Source organism: Pelecanus crispus, chromosome 14, assembly GCF_030463565.1.
Source record: "Pelecanus crispus isolate bPelCri1 chromosome 14, bPelCri1.pri, whole genome shotgun sequence".
Classification (NCBI taxonomy): Eukaryota; Metazoa; Chordata; class Aves; order Pelecaniformes; family Pelecanidae; genus Pelecanus; species Pelecanus crispus.
The window spans coordinates 8,739,408-8,762,500 of record NC_134656.1 but is presented as its reverse complement, the minus strand read 5'-3'; the positions used below and the strand labels follow the sequence as shown (position 1 = coordinate 8,762,500).

The 23,093-nt window shown below is 48.2% G+C and overlaps 1 protein-coding gene across 1 annotated transcript; it reads right to left on the bottom strand.

The window, feature by feature from the left end:
• Positions 1-9,017: 9,017 nt before the first annotated feature.
• SALL4 (spalt like transcription factor 4) lies at positions 9,018-22,340 on the bottom strand. Its single transcript, XM_075721406.1, has 4 exons — positions 22,271-22,340; positions 11,499-14,033; positions 10,529-10,836; positions 9,018-9,440 (listed from the first exon to the last, which is right to left on the bottom strand). The coding sequence occupies exons 1-4, from the start codon at positions 22,338-22,340 to the stop codon at positions 9,018-9,020; spliced, it is 3,336 nt and encodes a 1,111-aa protein (XP_075577521.1).
• Between the last annotated feature and the right edge of the window lie 753 nt (positions 22,341-23,093).

Here is a 23,093-nt window from a genome sequence, read left to right as displayed (position 1 = left end):
TTGCAAGCAGGATTATGTTTTATGCGCTGAATAGTCCTGAGTCTCTTGCGGTTTGCCATTCAAGTTTGCAAAGACAAGTGAAAGTTCAATCTGGCAAAGCACAGCCTATGGACATGACTGGCTGGTGGGGTGCGCCTAAATCAAACCAGAAAATTCTATGTCCGTGAGCCTTTACCGTAGCGGTTCCCAGTGTTTTGGAAGCAAGCCTTCCTGCCTTTTTTGCCTTTCTCCCCCACTTCTCCATTGCACCCATGTGTTGCAGAGCACCGCCACCCCCTCGTCCCCATGGCTTTGTCTCCTCCTCTCCGCCTGTGACAACAGCTTCTCACCCACGGGTGATGCCTTCCAATGTGTTCCACCAATCCTCAAATGCATCCAGGTCTCTAAGCTCCACCGATTAAAGAACAGGTAAATAAACTGTATTTGGGGGGTGTGCCTTTACTCCTCCAAGGAGCAAATCCTAGTGCCAGTTTCCCACTCAAACAATGGATGGTGGTTTTGACAATGCACTTGCAAATTGTACTCATTACCTATTGAGCACAATATGCTATAAATTTTCTTCCATTTTAGTGTTGCTACTAAATAAATAATTGAGGTTTTTATGCATAGGACTCCAGTGTTTTTGCCTGATGAAGACTGTAGGAGGTCATAATAATAATATTCTGTTTGACTTTTTATATGCTGGAAGATTAATTCCATTTTGGAACTACATTTGCTTTAGCTTACTTTGTTTATTTCTTATTTTCCCAAAATGAGAGCATCACATTATAGGTAATTCTGACATCAAAGGAGATGGGTCAGACTATAGGTGTGTAACTGGTTGCACAAAATGTTTACGATTCCAGAGGCAATTCAAGTTGTGCCATTATTCTTTGTACCTGTTATTATCTGATTTCATAACTGCATGTTCTACAAATACCAGGGTGCACCTTCTTTGTCTGCAAATATAGCCCATTGCACATGGTATTTTCAGCTCTGTTTCAGAGCTGTGTTTGCAGCTGCACCATTCGTAAGGAAGACGAGCGTGCAGGAGTAGGAATTTGGTTGCTAAGGGCTTACAAACTTGCAGTCATGCAGTAACCGTGCAGCCGGCAGCCTCGTACGCTGCGTTATTTCCCCATGCTACTGACTCACTCCCACAAATGACAAGGAAAGAGGTGGGTTTGGTGCAGTGAAATATCACTCTTTCTCAAGGCAGTACTGAAATAGGCTCAGACTATGACATCCAATCCCTCAAAATAAGTGCAAACGTGCCAAAGCTGCCCGTTCCCAGGGCTTAGCGGCCGCACGCAGTCATTGCTAGGAAGGAGCGTTTTAGTAAGAGAAAGGCAAACGTGAACTGGGATGCCGAAGCAAGCATCATTAGCAATATGGCATCATTGTACATGTGCCCTAAGCCTCCACAAGATGCATTCATCTTTTAAATTTATCTTTTAAACATCCGAACTCAGACAAGACTACTGCAATTAATTGGCAAGTTAAACACTACCAGATTATAATGCACTGTTAACACCTGCATCTCTGATCTGCACGGATGGCTTTGATATTATTTTTTCTTTTGACAAGTGGGCGATAGCGGATATCCTTTAAGCCTATATTTAATGAAGCCCTCCATAAATCCATCAACACTTGCTAAGGGAAACTACAATAAAGCTCATACTGCCATAGGCTCTGTTATCGAGAGAACATTTGGCATTCTCATAATGAAGTTTCAGAGCAGATACTTCTCATGCTGATCTGAGGAAGTGCACTACTTGTATAGGATCTTTCTTCCTTGCACAATTGTATGTTGTGGATCAAGAAGAAAGCAACCCTTCAGTACCTGATTTTCAAAACAATAATAGTGTCGAACTGTCGTGCATCTAGGACAGCTGCCAATATAAGAAGTGAAGAAAGAAAAAGGTGCAGCTTTCTAGACAAATAAACTCACATTTTTATTTTGTTAGCTCTTGAAATGATTTTGCTATTAGCTGTAGCTGTTTTGTAAATTCTTACCACACTGATTTTTATTTGTGTTACACATCCTGAGGGTGAGATAAAAAATACAAAGCTATAAACTGAGAATAAATTGGTATTTGTTACACATTTTATGTTTGCAAATTTTATTGGAAAAAAAAACCCACCCTACATAAAGTAGTTATTTTGTCAGTTAAGACTGAAAGAATTGATGGGGGAACAGAAGAACAGGTAATGAGGAAACTTGATTTTTTTCCAAATCTGGACATCATGAGTTGAGAAGGATGGAGTACTTTTAATATGTACAGAGATTTAGGTACCCCAAAGCAGCAAATCACCTGAATGTGTGCTGAACTTTAAGGACCTAAAGTAATCAAACTGGTTTCATGGAGACAACCAGTGTGTCAAAAAAAAAAAAAAAAAAAAAAATTATGTTTGGTATTCCGAATGTCTAGACTGCATGGAGACAATTTTTTCTAAAACAAACTTTGCAAAGTGGATCTACAGGACTGTAAAGGGCTGTTAAGCAATTCAGTTAACTTGATTTCAAAGCATCCTCCATCATCATGTACACAGGACCACAAAGCCATTGAGGATCTAGGAAGATAATATGCATAAAAGGTTTCAGGACAGATTCTATATTACTACAATAAGAATACAGGTTATTTGTCAAGTCGTTATTTACCCCATATATTCCTCCTGCATCACCTCCTGTTCACAACACACCACGTTTTGTGCACCTGGCCCTCATATTCACATGGTTTCATAAACCAGGTGCTTTCACTTTTGGTCAGCTCACAGTTTGGTTTGCTTTTGTTTGTTTGGGTTTTTGTTGGATTTTTTTTTTTTTATTTGAAAGCTTAAATAAGCTCATTGAAGTATAGACAAAATCATTATTAATAAAAGTGGTATCTTATTTATGCTTTGAATCATATTTGCCCCTAAACCAACATAAGGAAAAGCATAGGAACATCTCTACACAACAATTATCAAACTGTTTCTGAAAAGGCTTTCTTTGTGCTGTTCACTGGGTCCTGCTTAACCAGAATGAGAAGGAGCAGAGAAGGGGTCCGCGAGCGCTCAGGTGCAGTATCTGCCCACCAAAGCCAGGCTCTGGCATCAGAGAGGAGCTGGGGAACACCTCCCTGCAGGCAGACAGGCTTCAGCTTCTTCAGCTTTCCCTCCTGCTCTAGCAGTCCCTCAGCGACTATCAGTTTCACAGCGTATTTTCAGCAGAGATGGCTTTCATGCTTCCAAGCCTACAGAAGCTGTGACCGCACTCCACTGTCAAAGAGATTCAAACACTGCAAGAGTGGATTTGTGTTCCTGACCCTGCACCGATGCCCATCGCTGCTCGAGGTTGTGGTCTTTATATTTCACCCTGTTCTTCCCTTTTGCTCTTGTAGTTCTAGGTATTGTGTTGACATTATGGACAGTACCTCTGCTTCTCCTCCATATATTTAGATTCTATGTTTGACTAAAAATATATATATATATATGTATAAAAAATAGCACTAGGTACTGTGAATTTTACTTGATTTGGTTTTTTTAGTTTTCTTTAAAGAGACACTAAAGCTTTGTGTAAAAGTAACATCTGCATTTTGCCTAGACCAAGTATTGGAAAATAAGGCACACGAGGAGATCCACCTGTTCTCATTCTCAAATCAAGACATTTTCTGCATGAAGTAGAGAAGCTGATCTTTGCACTGCAAGATGTGACAGAGAAGCTAATAAAGAACTCTGAAAGGAGAGGGATGCTGCTTTAGATGGGCTGGGATGTCCACAATGTGATTCAGTTATAATAGGCATTAAAAAGCATGCTTTCCAATAAATCACACAGCTTTGAGTATCAGTGGTATTAATAGCAATCAAAAGATTGCAAAAAACACTGCCCTTTATAAGCGATTAACTCAAAGTGCAGAAAATAGAAGATATGATAACCAAATAGATAATACAGTAATAGGCAGGAGCATGCAATTGCCACTTCTTTTCTCTGCTTCTGAGTTATCTTTCCTGTCCTGCTGTGGCTGTGCGATGACAGACGCTTTTCTAGGTCAGCGATGAACGTCAGCTGAAGTCAACATATGCGAGTCCAGTGCTCACCCACACATCACCAGTGTAGAGCGCTCACCGGTGAGCATGAGCGGGGAGGCTGCGGGAGCGCCCACAGAGAAGAGCCCTCTCATCTGAGCACACAGAGACCAGGAAAGCCTCAGCACCGTAGCAGCAGCCTCACGGGATCACACAGACACTAAGGCAGCCTTCTGCCTAAGCTGTTATTTTGCAAACAGAAGCCATCATCTTTCCCAGTTTCAAATGTACTGCAAGCCCTGCAGTAAGCATAATAGCTTCCAACAGGAAAAATAAAAAATTAATGCAATACTCTTCCCTTTTCCTTTGTTTCAGGCTCCCTCTGCCATCCCATCAGCTCAAGTACCTCAGCCAGGTCCTTCCCCCGCTGCAGATCCAAGCTCAATGGTCATTCACACTTTGCTCCACGTTGTATGTATCAGCAGCCCCGGGAAGGGTCCCACCTCCTCCCTGCCAGCTGCTGTGGAGGCAATCAGCCTCACCGAGCCCAGCCCGGAGAGATGATTATCTACAGCATTTTCAGAGAAACTCACTCCTCAGGGTTCCCACTGAGTTTTTGGGAAGTTTTGAACAGAAAGGGTAGGTCAAGAGAAATGTTTCTTTAGAGGAATACAGCTAATACATTAAGGTAAACCTAATGCGCTTTTTTCTTTTTTTTTTTTTTTTTTAAAGCAATGCAACTTTTACATTCCACTTTAGCATTTTAAGTACGCCAGCCTTTACCTTAGCTCATGCAAGTAAATACACCACTTACACAAAAGCAACAGCCTGGGCAAATCCTCTATGTGATGAGCGAAGTAAGAAAATAACAAATAAGAGCAGGAGAGTCCTTCAGGCAAGAAGAGAGGCTAATGAGCCTCGACAGCACACATACCGCGCTCACTTCTGCTCGCACACCACCGTAGTTATATTAGCTTTGGTAAACTTGTTCCTACTTTACATCAGCATAGGGAAGAAGAGAATCAGTTGTCTTTTTTAGTTGTTAAGATGCAACGTTACCGTAAGCAGTACACACTTGCCAGTGCAGTGAGTGCCACCTTGCTGAGTTTCAGAAGGTGTTAGTTCAGCTCTTGTATGTGGAAGAGCAGCTAATCCCCATTCCTGCTTGCAATGGAAAGAGTCTCCCCACCAGCTACCTCCAGCAGAAATATCCCTATGGCACAGCCCGCTTTCTGCTGTGGGGACAGCGGTCAGCTAGGTCCTACCCGTTCTTCGAGTTTTGTGGTAAGACCCATGACTTGCCCACCGTGGCTTAGCTAGGGATCCTGCTACACTCCAGCCTGGAGCTGCCTTGTACACTGAGCTGTGAGATACAGCTTTGGGCACAGCGAGAGCTTGACATTGTGGCCTGGAGAGCAAAGCCTTGCGCTGACTCTGTGCCAAGTCACATCATTTCATTTCCACTGCTGTCTGCCCAGCCAAGGCAGGCCCTAGCTGCATCTACCCCATTCCCCCGAGCAACCCTATACTGCAGGATATCGTACAACTATTTACCAAAATAACCTCCTGTTGTCCTGGTTTCCCAGCAGTTTCCTGACATTTTATTTTTAGACCAGAGCTCATGCTTTAATAATCTCCTCCTGCCTCCTCACCTCCCCTTAATTTCCAACCTGTTGACCAATACAGTTAGAGAAGGAAGAGGTCTAAATACATAATTACATTCTTAAGATGGTCATGAAAAGGCAGTCAGAGCCCCACAGCTCGGCACCTTTTGAGGTAAAGCTGTAATGTGAGCTCAGCCCTCACAGGACAGGCTCAGAGTCTGCATTTAAGAGAGAAAGAGACCTCAAGCCTCAGGAGCGGTTTGAATGAGGAGACATCAACAGATACTACCAAGGTGCAAAGCCCCAGGACAGCAGGTTTTGTTGACTTCCTGCTGCTGACATACTTTCATGGCATCATGGTATCGAGCTTGGTATCAAGCTATCAATGGAGAATAGGGTTGTTATCACAGGTTCTTTTGAAGACAGGCCACTTGGTCACAATGCTCACAGTTGGCCCATGCTGGAGAGCAGATTTCCTGGTTAGGGCAGGTCTTGAGATGCGATCCACCTCTCCTGTAAATCCAACACTTCCTCTTCCACACCACATTGCTCCTAGTGCTGCTGCAGTTAGTCCTGCACAGGCAGCACATTCTGCATGGGGTGCCCAGCACCACCAGCGTAAGGAACCAAAGCTTGAAGGGCCAGAGCAGCAGCTCTGGCAGCAAGCCCATCCAGGCACCCAAAGTGACACTGCCCTCAGAGCAGGTTCTAAGGTCAGTGGTTGAGAACAGTATCCACAGTAGCAGGAGTGTACAGTTTATTACTTCTCACCACTGAGAGACCTCTTGCTATACTCCGCATCCATTGTGGTTCAGATTATAATCCTCTGGTTTCCCTGAGCAGAGAAGGGTCATATTTTGCCTCCTGGAACTATGGCGCTGCTTTTAAACAGCTGCATGCTCTGTGCAGACTAGTTAAGTGTTGTATACTTTCGACCTTCCCACACCTCCACCATGCGGTTACCTTTCCTTCTGCTCCTGCGTTTATTTTGCCAACCTTCCTGGACCACCTCACACCTGGTCCTGCCCTCCCCACCCTTTTTTCATTCCTCCAGAGCTTGCAGTAGAGCCTAGAGAGCAAGCGTTTCCTTTCTGCTGCCTTTTTTCCCACTCCCAAGTACAAGCCTTGGGCAAAGGATACCACGATCAGGCAGCACCAGTGTTGGAAGGGTGCACTTTAAGGGTACACTGGTTCTGCACCATTTCCCCCCACTGCTACCTCCCAAGCACAAAATACATTTGCAGGTTTAGGCTGCGAGTTATCAGAATCTCAACACTTCTCCATTATATCAGGGCTGTTTCCAGAACTCTGTTCTCCTTTGCTCTTTAGGGGAAGTTCTTCATCATTTTTCTATGCAGCCAGCATCTTCAGGCACTGGCAACTTGATAACTTAATACTCCTTTTGCTTTCTAGGGTGATCACAGTACAGGAATTACTGCACATATTACTGTCGTTCTAGTTTAGTGTGGGAACCAACATCCCCGGCAAGTACCGATCCCTGTATCAAACCCCAACTGTTCCCAAGAAACTGATCTAGAGACTCCTCCACTGCTACCTAGTTCCTGTTGTTTTAAGTAATGAACTAAAGCGTAACCCTAGATCATGGATTTAAAAAGTCACTGGAATGAGACAGCATGCTGCCTATTGAACTTGCTCGTCAGGAGACAAATGCTTTGCCAGAAGAATTTAAGCACTAAGTGTGAAAAAGCCATCCCAAAATTTATTCTCAAAATGTCAACAGAAACGCATCAGTAGATACTCAAAACTACAGAGTTCTTAAAAGTCATACATTCACAATGCAGAAACTTGACAATTGGGATGCCTTTTGCATGGTCTATGTAACAATATCCATTTTACAGTGTAAACAGGTACTGGTATGTTCTTACTTACAAGTCCAGCAGGAAAGGCACAACTCGGCATACAGAGATCATAAGCAAGAATCAGGTGCAACAACATTACACAAACTTTTGGTAATCTGCATTTTTGGGGCCTTCCACAACGGAGACTGGACTTGAAGATTTCCTGCAGTCAACAACTAGATTTCTTTCCATCGTTCAGTCCTTCCATACCAAATGCTCACTTTCCAGTCTGGTTTAGATCCCATTACACATACAGTTCCAGCAGACGTTAGAGGAATAGTGAAAGGTCAGTCCAGTAAGTCTTCAGGTGCTTCCACTAATACATCAGGTTTTGGTTTCAGATAGTGCATGGAAGCATCTGCTTGAATCTCAGTTCATTACAGTGGTCATTAATAGAAAAATAGACACTACAACTACAAAAGGAAAAAATGAGGTAGATAACTTAGAATCCAGATGACTATCCCAGCAACCTTCATACAATACACATGGATCATTAATTACCATTTTGGTAGAATGCAAGTTCACAGACCACCAAGAAACTTAATGACCAGAGTAGGAATGCCATCCAAAAACCCACAAAACATTTAACCTAAGCATGAATACTTCATATTTAAATACAGGTTTACACAGACTGATCTTCTAAATTACCCAAATGAAAAAAATAAAAATAAGAGTCTCTTGCTAAGGAAACCAGTTCCCATGCCTAATTGCAACAGTCACCTGAGATTCCTTGCAGAGCTTTTAGACCTGACTTCCCAAGGCAAGTCTTCCCTTTCAAGAGAGGAAAAAAAAAGAAGTATATACATACCCACCCATGCTTGTTTGGGGCTCTTGGTATTGAAATAAAACATCTAGGAAAAACTGCACATCTTTGGAAGTAGGAGTTTTGGCACTATACTTGAAGGACTGTCCTAGTAGTAGTATTAAATAAGCAGCAGTCAACAATACAGAGAATTACTTCCTTAAGAGCAGTGATTAAAGAAAAACAGCAACTTTCTTTTCATAGAACTTCTGAGGCAAAAAAGGAATTAAAAAAAATCTGTAGTTTTTATAGCCAATATAGTAAAAAGTACATTCAGAAACCACACAGAGCCAAAAATCCAAACAGAAAAACTATTTCTAAGAGGGTGGCAGACATTCTAGGATATTTACCCGCATTAATAGTTTTCATTTCTCATCAGTAAATAGAAGCTTTTCCATCAACAGTAGGTTGTTTCCACTCTATTCAAAACCCCCAAGTATTTAACTCTAAACAAAGAGGTAAATATTCTAACCTTTGGAATTTCAAGTTGTAGAAACTTCTGTAAGGCTGTACACATTAAAGTCACACATAAGAACTACTTTGCAAGACCCGCATCTTTCCAAATAGAAGGAAACCCTATTCTTTATTATTTACTATTTGCAAAGCAATATCATGATTGTACTCTGGGCAACTCTTACAAAGACAACCATAAAATCATTTGCACGTCAATAGGAAAATAGGAGGCTGAAGTGGAATCTCTTAAAAATATATGTTTGTGTATATATATATATTTGTTCTTTCTGTACGTCAACTTCACTAGAGATTTTAACTAACAGCGATTTTGTTCTCCTCCATGAAGTGAGGGAACTGGTGTTTTGGCACACTGTCTGCAGCAGCACCACTGGCCTTCTCTGTATCAGAACCAGTCCCAGACTGGGTCCCATCTATTTTGGAGACCGTAGCAGTATTTATTGCTGAACCACCCCCAATGGTGACTGGAAGGGTAGGTAAGCCACCGCTCTGGATCACCGAGATCTCGTTAGTCTTCATTGCTATGCCATTGCTGAGTACCGCTGCATACTGATTCCATACTGTGGGGTCAATGCTCACTGACGGAGGCATTATATCCTTTGGAAACATTTCAGATACCTTCTTGGGATCGTTCCCCAGCAGAGCCATGGGGTTATCAATAGATAGCCTTCTTCCCCGCCTTGCAGAGTTATTCCACATGTGAGTTCCTACATGGACCTTCCAGAGGGAAAACAAGTAGAGAGAATCGTTAAAAAGAACTGCAGTTCTTTTATGGTATAGCAAAGTTCTACTTTGCTTACAGCCAAGTTGCTCAAAAGAAGTCATGTATGCTCCATTTGCATTCAGGCAGGTATTTAACCTGGCTAGTTCTTGTCTTTGTTCTCTTCCTGGCATGTGTAAGATACAGGCATTCTACTGCCTGACATCGCCATGGCTCTCTAGAGTTTACTGCTGAAGTGCTTGTAGGACTGTGTTTTTACACTTATTTTAAGTGGTGTTGGCAAAGATGCCCCTCTACCCCCCCAAAAGTAAAAAAGTCACATTATTCGCTGTGAACAGCCCACACTGACAAAAATACTAGTTAATGCAAAAAAACTCACCAAGGAATTTGGAAGAGAGGTTACACCTCAGCTAAAATCTTCCACACCACAACCATGGTGCTAGTGCTTCCAGCAGGTGACTGTTCATAAACCGCAGAGTATTTTCAGCATTTATGCAGGAGGACTCAAGAGCCTGAAGAGGTTCTCACGGGAAGCGAGAAGCCTCCACGTGAGTGAGGGAGCTGCGAGTCCCTTACACAGCAAATGGATTAATCGGACAATAAGGACAGACTTGCAGCACTTCATCAAGTGCTTAGACACAATCTGCAAGTACTTTGTGCCATCTCAGGATTATCCTCTGTTTTATCCCTCCTTGTCCTGCACGGTGTTTCAAGCAGCACATGTAACGCATGTACTCTGTAGGCATCATTTTGTAGCATTCCGTCTATGAAATGTTTATGTCTTGACACACCCAAATCCAAATTAAAATAAAGCAATCTGCTTAGTAAGGGCTAAGCCTTCCCTACCATCCAAAAAGGAAGGTCAAGGACAGTAGCAAAGACTTCTGCGGGTGATCTCAGTACACTGTTTAGCAAGTTGTGTGAAGAAACTCAGGAAGGAGAGACAAAAGTCAAAGATAACCATTTGAGGAACTGAAAGAAAATCAAAGTTGTCCCCAAAGGCAAGAAAAATATTAGCAATAGTCTTTCCTGTCTGGTCTGACTTTCCCCAGCAAAGGAGATCACAACATAAGAGACTACTTACCTTCAGGTTTCCTTTTGTTGTAAAGGCTCTCCCACAGATGGTGCAGGCAAATGGCTTTTCACCAGTATGGGTCCGTTCATGAATCTGAAGGGCGCTGGCAGAAGAGAAGTTCTTCCCACAGGTAGTGCAGATGTGCTGTTTGGCGGGACGGCAGAATTTTGGTCGTGGCACGAGGAGAGGGGCAACACCAGGGGAGAGAGCTGGTGGGCCAATGAAATGGCTAGTGCTAATGGGACGCTCACTGGGCATCTCCATTTTTATGAGGGCTGGTGGGGCTCTAACAAAAGCAGCTGGAATACTACTTCGACCTGGAAAGAAAGCAAAGGTAACGTTTATCCCAACCTCCTCCTGCTTCTGAGCTTAAATCTGGCTAAGATACCAGAGACCCGGCCTTCAGAGCTGCACATGCCTGAAGAGCATGCCTGCAAAGCCCTCCAGAGACACATGGTAGGGCTGCTATTACACTTGTTAGGATGCTCCGAAAGAAATCAGTTCGTGCTTATTTTTGTTGGTGAGCTTAGGAGTTAGAAAGTCTCACTTTCAGGTCAAATTTAGATCAACATTAGCCTCATTGCTAAAGAGCTCGAAAACCCCACAAAAGATTCCAGCGTTTGAACGTCACATTCTTGGGTTAAGCAGTTTTCCATGAAACACAAATGCGTATCTTTAGAGAACTATAGGGAGGTATCGGGTGAGCCCATGAAAGAGAGCAAGTGCACAGCCTCTATTTATTTTAAGGACCTCTGTGCCACCCCTTGCAGGACATGACAGCACTTAAGTCTTTGAATTTTGCTGAATTCGGAGTCTGACTGAGTCAGGAAAACTTTACAGGGCATATGCCCCTATCCTAATAGAGAAGGAAGAGGGGAAAGCTGAGGAGGTTTTGACTTCTGTCGGTGCTTTTAGAGATGGATTTCCTCCAGTCCTACTACCCCACCCCCAGTTATTGTCAGCATTTCGTTTTACTTACCATATTCTCCATTCGCAAAGTGTACCCCAGGTTCTTCTTTAATGACTTTTCGACCAATATTGCCGTAAGTTAAATCCAAAGCACCGACGACCCCTTCCACTTCTGCAGAAGCATTCTCAGGACCCTCCGATTTATTTCCCGTGCCTGTATCTTCTTGATTGTTGAAGCTAGGTGACTTTGACCTTACACTCTCAGCTTGGCTGTTGGCTGGGGACAGAGCCTGGAGCGATGCAGACTCGGAGGCAGCAGGACTCCTGCCGTTCTGATAATCTGGATCTCCTGCCACAGAAGACGAATCATTCGTCATGCCATCACTTTCTGCTGAGCCATTGTCACTAGACTTCAAGCTGCTTTGCCGCTGCAAGTTCAAAGCAGAGTTGACGATCTTCATTTGATTCTCCAGTGCTGCAATACCAGAGAAGGTGGCTGCCGTGGCTGGTGATTCTGATTGTGCATCGTACGGAGTAGGAGGTTTTGAAGAACTCCTAGGGCCATCCTGCAAGTCCAGGTCCTCTTCCATCTCTATGCTTTCCACGGTCTCATCTGGGCGACTGATGTCTCCGTTCTTCTCAGCCACAGTAGGATCCACATCAGTATTGTCGCAGGTGTTTTCTGGCATTGGTGTATTGGGTATTTGTCCCCCCATATGCATGCGGATATGCTGCTGCAACACAACTGCGTTTGTAAACTTCTTCTGGCAAATAGGACACGAATGTTGCATCTTCAAAGGAGTATTGGCCCGGTGGACACCGTAATGAGTTTTAAGGTTCCCTTTAGTGGAGAAGGCACGGCCACAGATTTTACACTTGAACGGCCTCTCTCCAGTGTGAGTACGATAATGCATTTTGAGTGAACTCTGGCAGCTCAGCACTCTGTGACAGATCAGGCACTCGTTGGGGTCAGCAGTGGATTTGTCGATATTTTCAACCAGTTGCTGAAGCTTTGATGTTTCTGAGCCTTGCTCGTTTGACCCACTTACATGGAAGATGCTCACGCTGCAGGTAGCTTGCGGTGAACTCAAGCTCTGCTCTGTTCCCGACTCATGGCCAATCGCCCCCGATGAGGAAGAGCCACCCTCACTTTCTGGAGAAGGCCTTGACTGCAGGTCACTTGAGAACGTACCAGGCAGAGACTCCTTAATGCCTGCTAGGCTGGAGACGGTCTGAGGTGCACTGGTGGCCGCAGAGGTAGGCAGAGTTGTTAGGAGAGGTTTGCTATCCACAATTAGGTTAGACTCATCCAGTGGCACAGACATCCCGTATGGAATTCCAGTGCTAGTGGGAACATTGTCCAGGTGCTCAGGAACCGGGTAAGGATTCATCTTTATGTGGGGGTATTTGTCTTTGTGACGCTGAAAATGCACTTTAAGGTTTCCTTTGGTCGTGAAGCGGTTACCACAAATGTTACACTTGTAGGGTCTTTCACCAGTGTGGGAACGGAGGTGAATCTGCAGAGCACTGTCGTTGCCAAAGACCTTGCCGCAGAATTTACACTTGTGTTTGAAGAACGGCTCTTCTGCATTCGGTTTGCTTTCAGACACGCTAATGTTGGGAGGTTTTCCCTTCCCCTTCTTTGAGGAATCTATTACAGAAGAAACAGCCGAAAGCGGATTTTGGAAGATGACAGAGTTGGAGGACTGAGGTAGCAAAGGATTTGGGAACCGAGAAAGGGAGCCGGGGAGGCTTCTGCTTGCCTCCGGCTTCAAGGGGAAGGAGGAGGAAAGCCCAGCAGCCAGCGAGCCAGCGGCTGCAACGCCAGTGTTAGAATGAGGTAGTTTTCCTTGCTTCAAGGATTCCAGTGATAGGCTCTGGCTTCCAGCTTTTTGTCCGATCAAAGCAACAGCAGCCGACAGCTGCTGAGACATGTGAGCACCCAGAGCTTTTAGTGGATCAGTAGCAGCTGCTATAGAAGGATGCAGGGCATGGGGAGCCATCATGGCAATCTGAATGCGAATTTGCTCCGTCAACTGAATTTGCTGGAGTTGCTGCTGCTGCAGACACACGAGCTGCTCCAGGATCATGGGGATAGCATTAAAACTGGCTGCCGAAGAAGAGATGGCATCAGAGGTCCGCTGGTTCACAGCCACTTTAGTGCCACGTATTGTCTGCAAAGTCACATTAGTGTTTGGTACTTTGGATTTTGGTAGATAGCTTAGCCCAGGAGCCGCAGGCGTGACAGGGGGTTCTATTTTAAGGTACATTCCTCCTACCGACTCAGCATCCATTTTTCCTTCTCTCTTTTCCATGGAACCAGTGCAGCCCTTTGCCTGAATGTCCTTGCGTGTCCTGCTATCCATTCGATCACTTGGAAAGCTCCCTAGAGAAGCTTCAGAGAAGCTTTCAGGGGGTACTGTTCCCTCACTGTCATTCATGATTAGAACAGGTGGATTTTTAGTGCAATTTTTCTTATGCTCAAGGAATTCAGAGAGATCAAAGAATTCTGCACAGCATTTCTCACAGATTTTAGTTTCCTCCGTGCGGCACCTTTTGGAACTCATTTCACCATCTCCGTCACCTGGGACGCCTTGTGGACTCCCTTGAAATAAAAAAAAGTCACATTAGTGATAGCTAGATTTAGACAGAGTATTCCCTACTCTTAAGATCACTGACTTCACCCAAATTTCAAGTTAAAGACACTGGAATCAAAATTGCAGATCGAACTTAAGTCCTGCTCTTTCTTTTCCTACAGCCCGTTTCCTTTTGCAGCCCCAAAGAAATCTGCATCTCAGTTCTGTTTTCAATAAAAACAATAATACAAAAGGAATCTCACAAGGCTCAATGGAAAGAGGTTTATCGCATATCCCTTCATACAGGTAAAAAGGGAACAGTGCAGCAAGTCAACTAGCACCTGCAAAACAGCTTAGAAGGAACACAACCCAAGGAAGACAGAGAAGGCATCGTAACACCGAGCAAAACATCACGTAAGCTTATTTCGTGTCTGTACTTCAGTTTGTAATCCTTAGTTAACCACCTCACAGAAATTCACATAAGATTGTTAAGAATTCCCGAGCAGGTCTTAAATCGCACACTGATCTATTAAATAACATTCACTCTGCCATTATGAAAGTAATTACTACCAAAAGAGGGATGACAAAAGCAAAAGTCAGTCCAATATTAGCTTTTAAATACTTCAAAAACACACTCACATAAAAAACAACCTCTAAAAAGCCACAGTAGTAAAGAAAAGATGATTAACTTACAGAACCCCACACGTCGGTATGAGCCTACGTTGATACTGATGACGATTATTAGAGAGCAATGCAACAAGTCCTGCTTGCAAAACACGCGAAGTCGTTTCAGACCCGCTCAGGACAGGCTGTTTAGCTGCATCCGCAAATCACCCGCTCTTAGGGAGGGGGAGGGAAAGCGAAGGTGGTCTGCAAGTCCACTCCTGCCCTTCCTCCACCACTGCCCCACAGGTTAGACTGAGCATAATTTGCATGCGGACCAAAAAAAAAAAAAAATCATTCAGAGAAATATCAGAACAAGAGAGGTTAAAAGAAATTCTAAACCAAAACAGGATGTTTTTGCTCAATCTAGCCATCCTTCAAACAACAAAACTCGCACCCAGCTTGAGGCGGGCAAACACACGGGGCATGGGAGGCAGGAGTATTCAGGAGGTAAAACCTGAGACTCATACCGCTGAGGGGGAAGCGGGGAGGGCTGTAGACATATTACAGCCCCCATCAGGGGAAGTGCCCTCTAACTCACATTAATTGGCCCAATTTTGATGGGTGCCAAGGGCGCAGTAACCAAGCACTTCGCCTCCCACACACCCAGCGGGGCACACTGCAGACCTCAACCACAATTGAGAACTTGTGTTACGAGATCTCTTCTATTCGGGTCTTGTATCTTCGGTAACTCATCCTGGGGCTCAGCTCTGGTTCCGCATTACTACCCCACACCGTTTTACAAGGGGAACCGAAGACTCTGCAAGCACAGAAGCTATTTGTGGCTTTCATTTTAGAGGTGTAACTGAACCACACATCTGATACATGGGTATATCCTGTACATGGCAGGGTGGAGGGGAAGCATGTCCAAGCAACAACTCAAGCACATTGACTTACTGTTTTGGTTTTGGGGTAGCGTAAAAGCTCTGTAAGGGAGGATATTGCAAACTTTGACATTTGTTAGGTTAACAAGGGTATTATACGTATATTCAACAAATCAAACTTCAGCTGTTTAATGTTGAGTGACAGAAAGTGCACGTGAAAGTTTATTTAAAAAAAAAAAAAACAACTTGATCAATTAAAAAAATGCAAGTATCAGAGGCCTGTTATGCTATGGTCTGCAGAACAATAAATCCAAATCTCTATGTACGCAATTCTGCTAATCATGTATACTTCAGGGATACAAGTCCTTGTACAGGGAGGAAAGGTGTTCTCAGCACAGCTGTGATCAAAACTGTTTGGATCCCCCATGTATAAACAGGGAGAATTAAATACTTCCCCCCGCCCTCCTTCAGCCCAAACAACTTCCACAAGTAAAGGAAACGAGAGTAAAAGCATAGTTTTAGCATACATTTCCCACCCCAAATATCATTAAACTGATGCCGCTAAAGTTGATTTAACTCTATGGAAAAATATACAGAGAAATCTAGTCTGCAGACAAGTACAGGTAGTACATGATTCAGAACTTGGTCAATAAATAGGGTCAACTGAGGTCAAGAATGGGTGTTTTTAAACTCATCTTTGCAAAAGTCTGAGCAGACATCACGGGAAAGAAAGCACTGGTGTTGAAAAAAAGACAAGAAGCTTCCGTAACTGCTCTGTACACTGACTCGAGAGGTCTTTACTTGACTACTTTCCTGTTTCCATCCATCCAACAGGTATTTCACAGAAGAGGCTAAAACATCAAACCCCGTTTTCCAAATCCTGTAGCATTTAGGGCTGTAACAGTCCAATCTCCTAGGCCCAGCTATACATTTTTCCTGCGTTGCAAACTAACCTTACGTTTTACTTTAGAAAGCACAAAGCTCTTCCTTCCACGGCATCTCCTCCGTGAGCACATGCATTTCACGCTGCAGTTTGCACCTCTGCAGTGGCCATGCAAAATGTTTCAAGTGGAGTAGAAACGTCCACATGAAAGACTGTTGCCCACCCCAAGGAGATATTCCAGGATAACTACGTCTAGACAAGTCCTCAGACTTTACTGTTTCACAAGCCCTCAAACTTTAACTGCTTCAAAGCTTCTGATCATCTCCCTTCCCTTGACAGTTCCTTCAATTTTTTTCCATTAATAAGACCACGCTCAATTCAAAGCCTCCTTTTCCAAACTCCAGCACAGCCTACGTTCCCAATTTGCACAATTCTGAGGAGCTCCAGAGGTAACTTTTCTGGTCTTAAGCACCAGTTGCCACCTCGGAAACTCCAGCAAATGGAAGGCGCCCGTGCCGTGCTCGGCGGCAGCAGGCAGGTTAGCAGCCTTGCCCCTGCCCGCTCTCGCTGCCACTGTCACACGGTTCAGTTTCCAGTTCCCCTGTCTGACAGTAAGGCACTAGCTCAGGACTCCAAATAAATTCAATTCTCATCTTGTACCGACTTTCTGCATGACAAGTAGGGAAGAGTTACGCCTTATTTTCCCTTCCACCTTCGGAAAAGCCAGTATAACAGCTTCCCCTACCTCAAAAAGGGGTTTAAGACAGTCAGTAGAAGCAGGATGCTTGGTTATTGTGCAGTACCTGGAATAACAAAGGAGCGATTTACTGTTTCTTTAAAATACCCAACAGCTTCTGTGAAACTCTTCATCTTGATTTCTAGCCGCATCCTCTCCCCAGGCTCACAGGAGCACCAAGCGCCCGCAATCAGAGCGCGCCAGTTCCCCAAGCCCCCGCGCTGCCCTGCCCCCCCCCGCACTTAACGGGGCTCCTCTGCAGCCGCCCCGCAGCCTGCTCTGCCCGCGGCCTGCACCAGGCTCCACCGGGGAGCAGAGCCCCGCCGCAGCCATTGCTTCTGCACTTCACTTAACCCTCTCCAAAGGCTTCCCAGGGGTAGGACTTCGACTGGGTTTTTTATCTCCCCACCCCCGAATTTCAGGAATGTTATCTCTCAGCATCTAGTTATCCAATAAGTTAGAAGAATGCAGTAAACCCAGCAGGGGGGTTAGATTGAATCACTGGCAAATGGATGGAAAAAATCCACTATTGTGTAGGACAAGGCGGTCATCGACAAGGAAGGCTGATAAAATCCACACAGCTCGAATTAATTTTTTTTTTTTTTTTTTTTTGAGGGAACCAGTGAAAGAGGAGCGAAATAAGTCTTGTCTGGTTTGATGTGATTTCAGAAAGGCTGCTGCTGGTCTGCCACTCATCTGAGCAATTAGTGACCTATTTATTTTTTTTCAACTGTGATAAAACTATATTTCACTTGAATTGGAAGGAAATGGTCAGAGCTCCAGCTTTCCCTCCCATTTTTTTTTTTCCTACCCAAAAGCTTAATACCTCTGGTGAGCTTACTTTTTCCACAGACTACATTTGATCAACTACTTTAACATAACCATGCACTTCCACGGTTAAAATTAACTCATGAAGGATTAGCAAATACCCACTCCAGTCCTAGATGTGAAAACCTCTGCCATCAGCTCCCTGTTGCTCTCAGGCATCGTGCTTCCCTGATTTTCTTTTTCCTGTTCCCAGCTGAAAAGCTAGGACTTCCAAGAACTTTAAACGGTCCAAAATTTCCCCTCTTCCTCCACTACAAAACACCGTTCAAAACATTTTCTTCAACGATGAAAAAATCACTTCCTTGAGGTAAGCAAAATACACGACTACTTACGGAAATATTCAAGAGCCCTCGATGTTTTCTACACCAAATTTATCAGCACCATTTTTCTACCCAAGAATGAGCCAGAAACGTGTAACACCTCACGATTAGGGTTTCGCATGCTTTCAGGTTCTCTCTCAAGGCTTTTTTTGTAATTATCTACCTACTGATTCACCCTATTGATCTTGATTACCCACCTACCAGAGAGAAAGGACAGAATACGGTGCACATAGGCATCGGGAAAGCAAAAATAAAAGTGTTAAGAGAGGAAAAGTTCCGATGGGGGCACGGGCTTGGGGCGAGGCCGCGGCGCTGCTGCAGCCCGAGCCGCCCCCGCTGCCCGCGCCGTCGCAGCCCCCCGGACACCCCCGGTAAGATGCCTGCGAGTTACCTGCGGGGCGCACGGCCGGTGCCGCGGCCCGTCCCGGCGCAGGCCCGGTCGGTGGAGGGCACTCACGGCCCGCGCCGGCCCCGCGGGGAACCGGCCGCCCCCGGGCGGTGCTGCCAGGCGGGGCCGGCCCGGGGGGCACGGCCCGGGCTGCCCCCCCGCCCCCCGGACATCACCTAGCGTGACTTTTCCTTTTGCAAGCGAAGGGCGATTCCCGAGCCTGGCTGAAGCCCGAAGAAAGCGGCGCTGCCCCCGCGGAAGCGGCAGAGGGGCCGCCGGCCCCGGCCCTACCTGCGCGACGGCGGAGTCTCGGCGGCGGCCGGTCCTCCCGGGCCCCCCTCCCACCGGCGCCCGGTCCTCCCGGCCCTCCCTCCCACCGGCGCCCGGTCCTCCCGGCCCTCCCGGTCCCCCCTCCCACCGGCGCCCGGTCCTCCCGGGCCCCCCTCCCACCGGCGGCCGGTCCTCCCGGCCCTCCCTCCCACCGGCGGCCGGTCCTCCCGGCCCTCCCGGTCCCCCCTCCCACCGGCGCCCGGTCCTCCCGGGCCCCCCTCCCACCGGCGCCCGGTCCTCCCGGCCCTCCCTCCCACCGGCGGCCGGTCCTCCCGGGCCCCCCTCCCACCGGCGGCCGGTCCTCCCGGCCCTCCCGGGCCCCCCTCCCACCGGCGGCCGGTCCTCCCGGCCCTCCCTCCCACCGGCGCGGCCCGCAGCTGTGAAGGCGGCGGCCCCGGACCACACTTAACACTAGTACAGTGTTTAAGACCGAGCTAAACGGCACAAACCCCGCTGCCAAGGTCAATTGCATGAGAGTCCTAATTGTAAGCCTGACATCAACTTACCACCCACAGCAAGCGGGAGGAGGCAAAGGTTAGAGCAGCAGCTCTGTCAAAACGTCACATGCCGCCGAGCCCAGCAAAAGGGCTTCATCACTACAACCAATATAATGTTTCACTTACGTAAAAGGAAAAACAAGCCGGCCATCGCCCCCCCCCTCCCTTCCCGGTCCGCCCCCCCCGTTCCCAGGCACCCTCCACGCCGCGCACCGCCGCGGCACCCCGGCTGCACCGGCCCGGGGGGGGGGGGGGGGGGGGGCAGCCCGGCCGCCCCGCCGGCGGCAGCTGCGGGCCACCTAAAACAAAAAGGAAATAAAATAAACCCCCCGCAAAACTTGGCTTTCCTCCTTAAACACCACCCCAGCCTCCCCGCCCCTCCGCTTCAGCAGAGCTCAAAGCACCAGCCGGGGATTTAAATGAAGGAAATCTCCAAATTTACCCGGAGAAAAAAGTTGCGGTTTGATACTGTATTTCGAAGGAGGAATCAGATTTTTAATGGCAGCGATCCGGCACAATGGGCATTTTCAACCCCTTTGTGAGAATGCTAATTTTCAGTACGTAGCATTATTCTCCAGCGCCCACCTGCTGATTTTTTGACCTGTTAATTGATCACCAGGTTAGCAGAACCGTTTCTTAACACGCGGCATTGTTCACAGAGGTGGGTCCCAAATCGCTTTGCAAAAAAAGGACCACTTGCAAAAGAGGAGATAAGGGCTTGATTTTATTATTACGATTATGTATATACGCGATAATGTCCCAGACAAATCCCTGCGGTATTTCGACTTTGTTATGCAGCTTCACCACTTGTTATTTACGGGCACACCTGGAGCGGGGAATATCGCGACTATTTGGGAGATTTGCGGGCGGTAAGAGGCATCGGAGCCGCGATTTTTATTTCCGAAAGCAGAAACGGAGGTCGCGCAGGACGGGGTTTCCGTGCGGGGACCCGCACCGGCCGCCGCCCCCGGGCCGCAGCGGAGGGGCCCGGCGGAGCGGCCCGCGGCAGCACCGGCCCCCCGCGACCCCCGGCCCCCAAAAGCCGGCCCCATCCGAGGGGGCAGGAGCCCCCCCGCCCCCCCGGCGGGGCGAGCGCTTCCCCAGGTCCCCCCGGCCTGTGCAATCGCCGCCCCGGCTCCCGGAGGGATTTTCATCCAGGGTTTTGTTGTTAAAAGAAGGGGGGGGGGGGGGCGTTTAAAAAAAAAAAGCCGCAACAACAACAACAAAAAAGCAGCTGGCCATTGCCCCGGAGAGCACGGTGTGTAGCGATCCTCCCCTCCTGCACACCTCCCCCGCCCCGAGCAGGCCGCATCAGGAGTTATTAACCCTTTTGTTTCAGCGCAGCCCCGGAGGTGGCTTTCCAGCAGTGGGCAGAGATTTACATGTGGAAACATCACCTCCATCCCCCAACCTAACCATATGCACAAAGGAAAACAGTCATGCATTAAACATGGGATTTATTGCCTTCTGGCCAGCTTGCTGTTTCTTAAGTCACCATTAACCGGACCCAACAATTGCACATTTCGGCTCAAAGAAGAGAGGGGGGAGGAGGGGAAAAAAAAAAAAAAAAATTAAGAGCCCGAACCTCCCGCGGGCTGGGAATAAGCAGCTCCTGTACCGTGCGGTGGTATCGATCAGTTCTAGGGATGGAAAAACCCCACGCAAAAGCAGTCCCTTAGGAAGGCAAGGAAAGTTCCTGGGGGACCCACGGGAGTGTTCGGGCACAGCCGGCACAGCTCCAGCTCAGCCCCCCCCCCCCCCTTCCACCCGGGACGGGCCCGCCCGGCTCCGCGCTCGCTTCGCCGCAGGGCGGGCACCGCTGCCCCGGCTCCAGGGCGCTGGGAGCGGGGGGGAGAGCCCGCACCGGAGCCCCGGGAGCCGCCAGCCCCGGGCAGATGCTGCTCCGCGGAGCCACGCCGGGCAGGCTCCGGCCGCCCCGGCCCTGCCCCGCTCCCCGGGGCACCGGCAAGCGAGAGCCCCCGCCGCCCCTGCCCCTGCGCGCCCGCCCCGCCGGGGCTCGGGGCTCATTTGAGCGCAAATTTCAACTTTCCTCTCCCCTCAGCGAGGCGGAGGGCTGCGAGCTGCCGGGGCAGGGGGCAGCGAGACCCCCACGCCGCCCGAATACAAAGCGCTGGCGCGCACCCCGCATTAGCTCACCGGAGTTATTTTAGGAAGTCGGAAATCAAAGATGGCTGGAGGTCAAGCTACAAAAGGTCCGGGGCGATTGTGATCTCCAACAAAAATAGTCCGAGCCCCCCCCCCCCTTTTTTTTTAAGCCCTACAAAACGCCTCATGTAACTACCGAGAAAGTGTTAAATAGAGATCGGGGAAGCCCAACTCGAGCCATTTCCTACCCCTGAGAAGATTGTTCGCAATTCCTTCCTCTCCCCCCCGCTCCCCCCAGCCCCTCGCCTCAGCAGGCTGCGGGCTCACCGCCCAGGAGGCTGCACCCCCACCGGCGCAGCCCCGCGGCGTGCGTGCGGCGCCGGGCAGGGCGAGGGACCCCTCGGGCAGCCCCGGGCTCCGCGGCCCGAAACCGAGCCCTCCCCACCCCCGGCTCGGCCCCGGTGCCCCCCTCGGCCCCGCGGAGCAGCACCGCGCTGCGGCGCCGCAGGGATTTAAATGCCCCCCAAAGCCCGCGGGGAGCTGGGGGTCGGGTTCCCGGCAGCGCCCGTGGGGGGGGGAAGAGAGCGGGGGGCGAAGCACGAGGGTGGGAGAAGCCCCCCGGCAAGCGCCCCTCGCCCGCGCCGCCGCCGCGCATCGCGAAAGTTGGGACGCGCCCTGCGCCGCGCCTCACCACTTGCAGCATCGGGGGGCTGCTCCTCGGAGTTGATGTGCTGGGGCTTCGCCTGCTTCCGTCGCGACATGGTGCACCAGCATCGGGAGCGAAATAGTAGCAATTATTTTCCTCTTCACAACAAATTCCTAGAGTTGGGAAATTACCCCCATTGGGCGGAATGCGCATGTCAGAGTAATTATGATTATCAATAATGCATTGCGATTTATCATGGGTCCCTGACAGCTGATTGGCCTGAGTCCAAGGGCTCACAGATTATTCAAATAAGGCCCATTGATCGGGGCGCAGCGGGGCACGCTGGGCGATGTAGTCCTGGCCCGGCCCGGCCCGCCCGTGCGGGCGACAAAGGCGTGAGCCCGGGCGAGAGCCCCGCGGGGGCCGGGGCCGGGGCCGGGGGCGGGCAGCGCTCCCCGGGCGGCGGGGGGCAGGACCCCGCTCGGAGGGTAAACAAACACGCCGGCAGCCCGGCTTCCCGCGGACAATACCTTTGTTATCTCACCTGCGCTTTTTATATTGTGCTTTAAAGACTTTTTTTTTTTTTCTCTTCCTTCATTCCCCCCCCCCCCCCTCCCCTCCCCAAAGCAAGCAGAAGCCCGGGACAATGCTAATTCTTCCCTCTGTCGTTAGATAAGGTGGAAAAGGAAAGAGCGGTGATTGCCCGAATGGGCGAGCCCGGGCTCTCCCGGTGGTGCGGGCGAGTTAAGGGGCTTTAAAAGCGGATCCAGACGGCGCGTAATTATGCTCGGCGTTGCTCCGTTTGTTTAAAGGCTGCTTCTAAGTCTCACTTTCTGGGAAGCCGACGAAATCGCGGCAGTTGTATTTT